Source organism: Xiphophorus hellerii, chromosome 11 (genome assembly GCF_003331165.1).
Source record: "Xiphophorus hellerii strain 12219 chromosome 11, Xiphophorus_hellerii-4.1, whole genome shotgun sequence".
NCBI lineage: Eukaryota > Metazoa > Chordata > Actinopteri > Cyprinodontiformes > Poeciliidae > Xiphophorus > Xiphophorus hellerii.
This window is the reverse complement of record NC_045682.1, coordinates 28,813,646-28,824,606: the sequence shown is the minus strand read 5'-3', so window position 1 is coordinate 28,824,606 and position 10,961 is coordinate 28,813,646. Positions and strand designations below refer to the sequence as shown.

Here is a 10,961-nt window from a genome sequence, read left to right as displayed (position 1 = left end):
TGAATTTATAATGAAAGAATAAAAAGACTTAAATGTACAACAAATTTAACTTAAAATCAGGAAAATGTTGGATAAAGCTGTCTAAACTATTTTATTTGTTTTTATTTATTTTTTTTACCTTAATAGTTAATGAAATGACATTAACATTAATCCATCATATCATTACATAGTACTTAAATATTACTACATCTATAAATGTATTTACACTGACATACACTGTAAAAAAAAAAAGGATTTTCAGACACTGAACAACAAACACTACAGTCAGAAAAGCAAAACTATCATACAAGCAAAGAAAAAATTACTCAAGTGTTTTTTTTTAATTTATTACACAGCTTTTCAACATTTCACAACAATCATGCAGGAAGAGTATGGGAATCTGTACAAAGCTTTACAAGCTTTGCCAATCACACAGGAATAACTGGGCTTCACATTTTCTCCAAAACACAAACGTGAGAAAAAGCTGCAGGCGGTGAGACACAAAACGGTAACAGAGATTAAACTATTCATAACTGGGATCCTTGGTTTGCAATGTCTTGCTTAAAATAATAATAATCAAGAATTATTTAGGTATTCTTTCTCCTCCTTACAAACAAACAGTGGATCTCAGGCCTAATATTAGCTGACATAATGTGCTTTGATGAGGTAAAGTTTTCAAAATTCATACCAACATCTGTCTTTTTAATAAAAAAAACAGCTTCCGTTTAATATCTAAATCCCAGAAGATAATTAAGATACAATATATGAACCAAACTTTCACTCTATTCTCATTTTTACCAGCTACATCAGTTTTTATAGAAACTTGGAGCTGGTTCTTGGGATTATTTATTCCATAGTTTTAAGCTAAATAAATGTTAGCTTTTATTGTTAGCATTTCACAATAACAGATTAAAAGTCAGATTGTCACAAAAACGACACAAATCATGATAACTCTTATTAATGGAGAGTTATTAATAATAATTCTACATTAATAAAAACCTTCTGCTACAGTAAAGACAGAAAATTTACATTTAATTGTTAGCGCTAACAAAATCATGCTAATGCTAGCTCCTCCTGCTAACTAGCAGGATGTGAAGCTATAAATTATTTTAAAAAGAAAGAATATTGTTTGGAAAAACAACACACGAGATCTTTAAAATATTCCAGAATATTAAATATGTAAGTTTTACAGTATGGATGGATTCAATGGCCTTATTTTAACAAAATCTTGTAAAGACAAAGTTAATATAAAAACCGCCAATATTTATGACAAAAGTAAAGACTAAAACTCCCATTTAACAATTTAGTTAAAAATTAAACTACAAAAGTGGAAATTAAGTTGTTGTTTTTATCTGATGGAGGTTAAATATTAGTGTTAAAAATAAAATACAAATCTGAGTTCTGTCTCTACAAACAAGATCTTCAGAAAATTTAAATTGTGATACACAGAAATACAAAGCAGATAAACAGTGCAGAGAAATCTTTAGTGTTTTATTATTTCTACATAGATTATTTTTAGTTTAATTGCTGTTAACGATTCTTTCTCAAATTAGCTATTTTATTTGGTAAAAAGAAATGCCTTTTCTGTTTTGCATTTCTTTTGTGAATGTTTTGAGAAAACGGGACAGATGCGTGAATCTGACGGTGCAGCTGGACTTTATGCTAACCCAGCAGAAGCTAGCTTCACTGTGAAATGAAAACATTAAGTTTAATAATACAGTCAGAATAATTTAGTTTATACCTTTATCATGAGAGTTTGAAAGAAAAAAAATCTGATTTAAATCAAGAAACTGGATTTTAATGTTATGTAAAGGAAACATAAATCTGTGTTTATTATCCACATACAAAACTTCAGAGAATTAAAATCTCTACAATCTAGATGGAAAGTGTACATTATTATTTTGTGTTTTGTTTCACCACAAATTATATTTACTTTTAATAATGCTATTCAAACCAAACTCATGCTGGCTTCCTTCGCTAGCTGTGACGTGTAAACTGTTTCTGATTTTGGGTCAATTAAATGAACCTCTCAGGGACAGAGTTACACTTCAAAACATTTTCACAAAATCAGGACAAATCTTTCAGTTTCACATTTCTGAAGGACTTCAGAAAATTAGCCTGAAGATTAAGACATAACGACAAAATGTAAATATAAAGACAGCTGATGTTTAACAATAAAGACTAAAACTAGCATTCCTGTTGCCATCCTGACACATACTTTGAATAAAAAAATGCTTTAAACCAAAACGTATCGGTTAAACGGACAAAACGTTATACAAAGAGGATATTTCTTTCACAACATAACAGATTAATAGAAAAATCAGACATAATGCAGATGATATGAATGCATTCATTTTAGCATCTAATGCAACAAGTTTTACTTCACCTATGTTTAGTTTATGATATTGGACTGTTTGTTTTTTGATTTACATTTTACAGAACAACTTAATGTTGAATCGAACCTTTTGAGATGCTGCGTTCTTTGGTAAAGAGTTAAAAAAAAGTTTTCTGACTTTTTCAGTACATTTGTTCACACTGCACAGATAATCCAAACATTTAATAAAATGCACACAAGTTAAAAGACCAGAGAAGTGAAAAGCATAGAATACATACAGTAAATTATTGCACCAAATTTACCAACTTTAAATGGTTTCCAAGAAGAGCAACTTAAAGTTGAACTAAACTTGGACTATGCCATATTTCTGGATGGGTCTTCATAAAAACATTTCCATAAAGTTTGATTTCAGGAGCTTAAAGGCTTATGATGAAACTAGAAACAAACAAAAATAAATAAGACAAATACATAGAAAACTGGAGCTTATGTCACACTGACAAAACAAACAGAGTTTATCTTGTAAAAATTAAAATGCCGATACATAATTAATAAGTTCCCAGACAGAAAAGTGAAAGAATTTTATATATTTTAACAAACGTATCAAAGTAATCCAGTCTTTAAGGTTAATGTGATAGTCATGTTTCTACTCTGATACTTTATTGGAACAATTAGTCAGAAACAAAGAAATAAGAAACATGGATTCATATTTATTCCTCAGATATTTTCTGATTTCAAAAAGCATCTTGTTTATCTACAGTTATTGGTAAGGAGGTAATGTTCATCATATGTTGAGATATAACTACATGTGGATAATGTGTAGAAAAGTATTGGCTCAAAAAAATCTACTAATGAAACATAAGTGCAGCGATCCATCGTTTGGGAAAACCGCTGAGAATTTTTAAAAAATGCTGAATTTCACCAAGAAAACAGAAATGAACTAATTAAGTTTAAAAGGACAAATTGAATTCTGCAGGATGAACAATTATACAAATCTTTCCTGTGAGAAATACTGAAAGAGAAAATAATACACATAACAGAAACAAACATCACAAAGACGGATAACAGTCGTATTTGTCCCAGTCTGCAGGCCGAGGGAGCCGCTAGACAAAAACATGCTAATAACAATAAAGACATTTTGGAGCAACATTTTGAGTTTCGATCAGTAGAGTCCAAATAAACCGAGTTTATCTGAGTTATGGGGTTTAAAAGAGTCCAAACGATTTCCAGATTAATTTTCTGGGTGCAGAGAAAATCCCAGCATTCCTTCTCTTCTGCTGAGACTCTCCGTTCACATTAGCTTACAGGCTAAATACATTTCATAAAACGAATAAACAGATTTAAAAACATAACTTCAAAAGCATTTAAGCATCAAGTGAAAACTTTAGCAACAAAAAAACTGAGATCATCCAGGCAGAAACGTGGCTGGAAGAGAGACGCTGTTTGTGAGCATAAAGTTTATCAAGTGGGAAAAATGATCTCAGGTTTTATTTTCCATGTGAATGGCTTATTAACATATTTATCAATGACTGGAAGAGAACATAAACATGAGCAACAAGCCTGAACACACCTGAAAGGAAACGTGATGACATGATCATATTTGCCCTTTTCATGATAAGAACAAGAACGAAACTCTAATAACGTCACATTTTCTTTATTTCTCATCCTCAGTCACATGATCAACAACAGGAAGTTACTACTGCCAGAAACCACGAAGAAGAAGACAGGAAGTGGTTGGAGGATGATGGTTTTTAATAACTTACGTGTGATTTTATTTAATTATGTTTCCTATTGAATGGAAATACCGCAATCGTAAAATTGTGTTTTTGACAAAGTTTTGCACACATTTGTAATTGAAGCGCAGCTAATGCAGAAATTAATTTTCCATTTGAAATGGCTTTAAAATGCTACATATTTAAGTGGAGCTGCTGCTCTGACAGGCCACGGCCTCCTGCTGTCCTTGTTCCCATGAATCTGTTGGAGATCTCCAGCGTTAGCATTAGCATTAGCATTAGAAACAAACGGTGGTTTATCAGGTGGCAGGCACACAAATGACACCAAGACAACAAGAATTTTTTCTAAAAAGTGTCACAAATCAAAATGGCAGCCAGCCCCAACAGGAAGCAGCGGCGTTCCCGGCCAGGTCAGGGTGAGGTGGAGACGGTGCAGAGCCGGTCCTCGGCGGCCGCCTTGTCTTTGCAGGAAGGTTCACAGAGGATGTCTTTGTGCGGCAGAGGGTAGGGGAACGCCGCCGCGCTGCAGCTGCTGCTGTAAGCCAGTTTGTTGAGGCGGGACAGGCCCTTGATGCTGCCGGGGGGCCGCCCGGGGCTGACCTTGTACCCCGCGGCCCGCGTGGTGCCGAGCGGCCTCCCCGGGCTCGTCTTGAACCCGGCGGCCCTGGTGGTGCCGAGGGGCCGCCCGGTGCTGGTTCTGTACCCGGCCAGCTTGGTGGTGCCCAGCGGCCGGCCGCGCCGGCCCGACTTCCCGCCGCCTTTGGTCTTTTTCTTCGCCTCGCCGGGCGTTTGCTCCGAGCCTTTCAGGCCAGGTATTTTTCCAGGTGCGCGCGGGTCAGCGCCTAGAAGGTCCTGTCTGTGGCACCCCAGCGACTTGTGGCTCTGGGCAGGTAAGGCCATCGGCGCCAGCGTCATCTGCAGGGAGCCCGGCGGCGGAGGCGGGTAGAACTTGCTGGGCTGCGAGGCGCAGAGGTCGAAATGAGCGGCGGGGTGGTGAGCGTCCTCCGCCAGGCAGGACGGCCTGCTGCTCATGCAGAAGTCGCTGCTGGTCACCTGGCGCATCATCTTTGCTGGGGGTCAAAGTAACGAGTCGTTACTGCCGAGGAAACGCCGAGGAACTCATGGCTCCATGGCGTCAGTCATGCAAAGTGTTTGAGACGGACTGAATAACTGTGACTGGTAAGGAAAATAATTTAGAAAATCAATTAATCGCATCATAAACTAAAACAAAATCAATTTTCATTTGAATGATTTATTGTTTTTCGCTCTCTAAAAAAAGAATGATAAAAGTTTTCAGTGTGATGTTTTATTTTTAACCTTTTTTTGAAGGACAATTTTGTTTCCAAAGTTTTCATAATTCATTTTAATTTTTGACTCTATCGATTTATTTATGTTGGATATTTAACATGTCTTCTGGTTCCAGTGTTAAATGTTCATTAGAATTGAATGTTTATTGATCTTTGATAATCTGTTCTTATTATGCCAATAACATTATTTACTGGAAAATTGTCTCAAAACAATTTTATCGTTTATGGCAATAACTTCTGGGAAAATTTATCGTCCAGCAAAATCTGCTACCTAGAAAATCTGTCTATCTGCCGATGATGTGTTATTATTTAAAGACCCAAAAACATTCCAGCTCTTATTAAACATCTGATTTTCTGCACTGATATACAAAATTAGAAATAGATTTTTATGTTCAATACACTTTCAACTGTGATTTTTTTTTAAAGTAATCCGACTCATCCTTTTTATTGTGAGTCTAATATTCCTATTTCTAATAACTGCACAGTATTTTCTGTTATAATCTTGAACAGTATAATATTATTATTGTTTATCTTGTTTTTATATATTTTTAACACGTTTTTGTGAACTTTAATGAAACTGTTTCTATTCTATTCCTCAATGACGGAAACAATCAAAATAATTAATCAATTCAGTAAAATTATTCAGTAAATTGAAATAAATCTGCAATTCTTCTGTTAGATAATCTGAAATAGGATTAGATTAGATAGGATTATATCATCTAATGTGGACAAACCGGACCACCACCTCTCAATGAATGCACTGATCCACATTTCTTACCTTTCGATACGATATCGGAGGTTTAGTACCGACCGATATCGATACAGATTGACTTAAAATGTTTCCTTTTTTAAACACAGACACAAATTAACTGAAGTACAAATTATTTGATAACCTGAATCCACCAACAGCTTCTCCAGTTTGGTCAAATATGTAAAAACAACTTTGACCTGTTCAGTCAAAGAAACAAACCGACTAAAACAATACGTTAAAACTAGAAAATTTCGGAAGAAATTTAGCAGGGGCCTGCCAAGGCGCGCCCGTGGGGTTCGGGCCCGGCGTCGTCACGCTACAAATTGGCATCGACGCTTAAGAACGCCGCAACGTAATCAGTGGCACGCGGAGAACCGCAAGAACGTTAAGTAAGGCGGACGTGCACCATTCAGTACGATTTAAAATGTTGTCAAGGCTTTTATTTTGGAAGTTTTGTTAAACTTCATTTTAAAGGGCCAAACTAATCCCATGCGTAATAGTCCTTGGGATAAAATAGTTATATAATGCTCAAAACACAAGTAGCTGATGTAAAAATATTTAAGGCTTTTATTTTGAAATTTTCAGTATGCTTCATTTTAAAGTTCTGAACTAATACCACATGTAAGAGTGCTTTGGATGAAAAAGTCAAATAAAGCCAAAAAGAGCAATTACGTCATGTAAAAATATTCAAGGCTTTTATTTTGAAATTTTCAGTATGCTTCATTTTAAAGTTCTGAACTAATTCCACGTGTAAGAGTGCTTTGGATGAAAAAGTCATATAAAGCCAAAAACAGCAATTACCTGATGTAAAAATATTCAAGGCTTTTATTTTGACATTTTCAGTATGCTTAATTTTAAAGGGCCAAACTAATACCATGTGTAACAGTGCTTTGGATGAAAAAGTCAAATAAAGCCAAAAACAGCAATTACCTGATGTAAAACTATTCAAGGCTTTTATTTTGAAATTTTCAAGTATGCTTCATTTCAAAGGGCCAAGCTAATACCATGTGTAACAGTGCTTTGGATGAAAAAGTCAAATAAAGCCAAAAAGAGCAATTACATGATGTAAAAATATTCAAGGCTTTTATTTTGAAATTTTCAGTATGCTTCATTTCAAAGGGCCAAACTAATACCATGTGTAACAGTGCTTTGGATGAAAAAGTCAAATAAAGCCAAAAAGAGCAATTACGTAATGTAAAAATATTCAAGGCTTTTATTTTGAAATTTTCAGTATGCTTCATTTCAAAGTTCCGAACTAATACCACGTGTAACAGTGCTTTGGATGAAAAAGTCAAATAAAGCCAAAAAGAGCAATTACTTCATGTAAAAAATATTCAAGGCTTTTATTTTGAAATTTTCTGTATGCTTCATTTCAAAGGGCCAAACTAATACCATGTGTAACAGTGCTTTGGATGAAAAAGTCAAATAAAGCCAAAAAGAGCAATTACGTAATGTAAAAATATTCAAGGCTTTTATTTTGAATCTATTATTATGCTCCATTTTAAAGTTCCGAACTAATCCCATGTGTAACAGTGCTTTGCATGAAAAAGTCATATACGGCCAAAAAAAGCAATTACATGATGTAAAAATATTCAAGGCTTTTATTTTGAAATTTTCAGTATGCTTCATTTCAGAGGGCCAAACTAATACCACGTGTAACAGTGCTTTGGATGAAAAAGTCACATAAAGCCAAAAACAGCAATTACCTGATGTAAAAATATTCAAGGCTTTTATTTTGAAATTATTATTATGCTCCATTTTAAAGTTCCGAACTAATCCCATGTGTAACATTGCTTTGGATGAAAAAGTCATATACGGCCAAAAAGAGCAATTACGTCATGTAAAATATTCAAGGCTTTTATTTTGAAATTTTCAGTATGCTTAATTTTAAAGTTCCAAACTAATCCCATGTGTAACAGTGCTTTGGATGGAAAAGTCAAATAAAGCCAAAAAGAGCAATTACGTCATGTAAAAATATTCAGGGCTTTTATTTTGAAATTTTCAATATGCTTAATTTTAAAGTTCCAAACTAATCCCATGTGTAACAGTTACTGAGTTAAATCAGTTATATACAGCACATAGCAGCACGTAGTTGTAAAGGCCAGTTCAGTCCTGATCTGTTTCAACTGAGGATAGTTAGAACTACAACGATGCGTATTTGTAGTCCAAATCAGCAGCCAATAGCCTCTTGAGATCCGTTGCTATGTTAAATAAGTTTCACACCAAGGTGTGAAGTGTTAGTGAAACAGCCTGAGAGCCTCAGAAAATCCTGTCGCATGACTTTGCTCTGAAGCACCGTGACAGAAAACCGTACGGTCTAGATAAATTTCGAAAACATTTTACCGGAGCAGACAGGCGTATCAATGTCAGGACCGATTTTGATACTAATCGTGCGATATTTGTGGGCGTGATGGCGATTTCAAAAATGATTAGGGCTGAAAAAGTTGTCTTGATCTCTCACTCTAATCAGCGAGAGAAGCACTCTAACTTTAGGAAAAATGAGAAACTTTGGGTCGCTTAGAGACAAATTGTGGACAAACCGTAACTGGTATCGACGAGCCGTCTTCACTTTCGAAGAGATCACAGACGTATCTACAAAATGAAATTTGAATGGCATTTCTAGGTGAATTTGTGACGACACAGAAAATCCTCAAAAATAGGGTATTTCCAGGATTTTTCCCATTGACTTATAATGGGGTTTTTTTCGTAGTTTTTTGCGAATTATGTCGCCACGTTAACCCCAAATCCCACCAAAAATAATAGCTCCAATGGCGTGAATTTTCTGCACGTTTTGATACCTCATTTGTAGGTGTGCACCCAGCGGTATGAGCCGCATTAACGGTGACGGAAGAAAAATAAAGAAGAAGAATATTAAAGAGACGCTTCTCTCCGACAATAGTAATAGGTTCCTGCCATTGCTTTGCATGGCAGGCCCCAATAAACTGCAATAAACTTCCAAATGACTCAGAAACTGTAATTAGGAATTATAAATTATTGTAAAATAAATAATCTCACTTTCTGGCAGAAAAGCAAAATGAAAAAACTTCCTCAAATTAATTTTATATTTTCCATGTTAGTCAACCAACTAAAAAATGGTTTAAGTTCTTAGACGGTAAAATCTCTACATTTTAGTGGAAAAATAAACCACAAAGAATAAAGTTATCAAATCAAAACAATGTAGAAATTCTTGCAAATACAAATCTGAAGTTATGGCCGTTACACTCTAAAACCAACAACTCAACTTTTTAGTAATAGATCAATCACATGTTCAATTAAAATGAGATCAATAGTTTGAATTCTGATTATGTATTAATATATTTTGAGACATAAAAAACTTTCTTTATGGTTTTCCTTGTTCTGTTTCATTTTGGATAATTAACATATCTTCCAGTTTCAGTGTGAAATGTTCTTTACAAAATTAAGGTTTATTGGTCTGAGGCTGACATAAAGCAACAGTCTTCAGTCAGAGGATTCTTCAGATTCACTGCAACACTGACTGCTACAGCATCACCATCCACAACAACGTTTAAGGGTTTTTGAATGATCTGAAATATAATTTGAATTTTGGATGAAGAAATCATATTTTAATTGAATTGAACATAATTTAAATTTATGTGGCGTTCAAATTTACATTTGCTTTAAATGGGGGAAGAGTCTATGGAAGACCAAAACTGACATAATTAAAAGTAAAAGCAGAAGTATATACAGTATATTTTGATCTTCCTTTTCCTTATCCATACGTTTTGTCAAGAAATGAAATGAATATGTTTCCTTCTGCGTTTTCCTTAAATGTATATTTCTTGGTGAAAGGAAGAAAAAATAAATAAATAGTTGAAAATATGTGTAAAAGGAAACACTTAATATATATTTCTGCTTTTATTTTTAATTATGTCAGTTTTAGTTCTCCATAGTTGTCCCCCTGAAATCTCTTTGTTGAATAAAACATTGACCCAATTTTCCTCTAACATCAGAACCTCGAGAAAAGTGCAGATTTCCCTCCGAGCAAACCAAAAAAGCGCAGATTAATCAACAAACAAAGTTAATTAACATTTTACTCCCTAAATATCTTCATTTATTCTCTGCTGGGATTAAATCACATCAATAATGACGTTAGAGTGATGTAGAGTTTACTATCAAATACATCATCTTTACTGTTTTCCATTCACAAATAAATACGCGCACATGGATTCCGCATCTTTGCGTCCAGACACAAAAACCGCTCGGTGACTCCGCTGCCTCCAGCCTGGTTCTGGCCCGGATAGCGGTCCAGCAGAAAACATGGCAGCATCACGAAAAAAGTGACAATATTTTAAGTAAGAAAATCCTAAAACTCTCGGGGTTACTGTACCTCGATTGTTCGCAGATCAAGCAGAAGGGTTAAGGAGAAAAATGATCTTTCATCCCTCAAAGCGGGAGTCGGTCCATTTCCCCCCCTCTGTTATTTTTCCACCTCACGGCTCGGTTCGGTTCGGTTCGGCTCAGCGTGAAGTCAAACACATAGAACCGGTTCGACGCGAGCGGCAGCGAGGCCGAAGAAACGGTTCCTTTATTCCTCTGCTCCGGCGGTTTGGATAAGAAACGCAGCCATTTTCCATTAAAAATTAATAAGAATGGAGAGCGCAGTCTGAGCATGCGCACAGCGGCCGACCAGCGGCCGCGGTTTTCCAGCCTTTCCGCTTCATGAGCCGCTTTGACACGAAAAACAGGAGCGATTAACGGCCGCAGGTGAATGAGAACGGAAAACTTTGCTTCATTTTTAACAATGCTGTCGAGAAAACGTCAGTAGCTGAGTGGTAACGCTTTCTAAACGCCGCTCGCTGTGACGGTGGGAATTCCGTTCCTTTTTAGGAGATCCGCAT

General features: G+C 35.5%; 1 protein-coding gene across 1 annotated transcript; it reads right to left on the bottom strand.

Moving 5' to 3' along the window:
- Window positions 1-321: 321 nt before the first annotated feature.
- On the bottom strand, window positions 322-10,953 carry c11h5orf24 (chromosome 11 C5orf24 homolog). The gene is made up of 2 exons (XM_032575874.1): window positions 10,451-10,953; window positions 322-5,114 (listed from the first exon to the last, which is right to left on the bottom strand). Exon 2 carries the CDS (start codon window positions 5,107-5,109, stop codon window positions 4,456-4,458), a length of 654 nt encoding a protein of 217 aa, XP_032431765.1. The 5' UTR covers window positions 5,110-5,114; window positions 10,451-10,953; the 3' UTR covers window positions 322-4,455.
- Window positions 10,954-10,961: the final 8 nt, after the last annotated feature.

What these genes read in the sequence shown, in the direction of transcription:
- c11h5orf24 (XM_032575874.1), bottom strand. Translation starts at nt 5,109, where the DNA reads ATGATGCGCCAGGTGACCAGCAGCGACTTCTGCATGAGCAGCAGGCCG.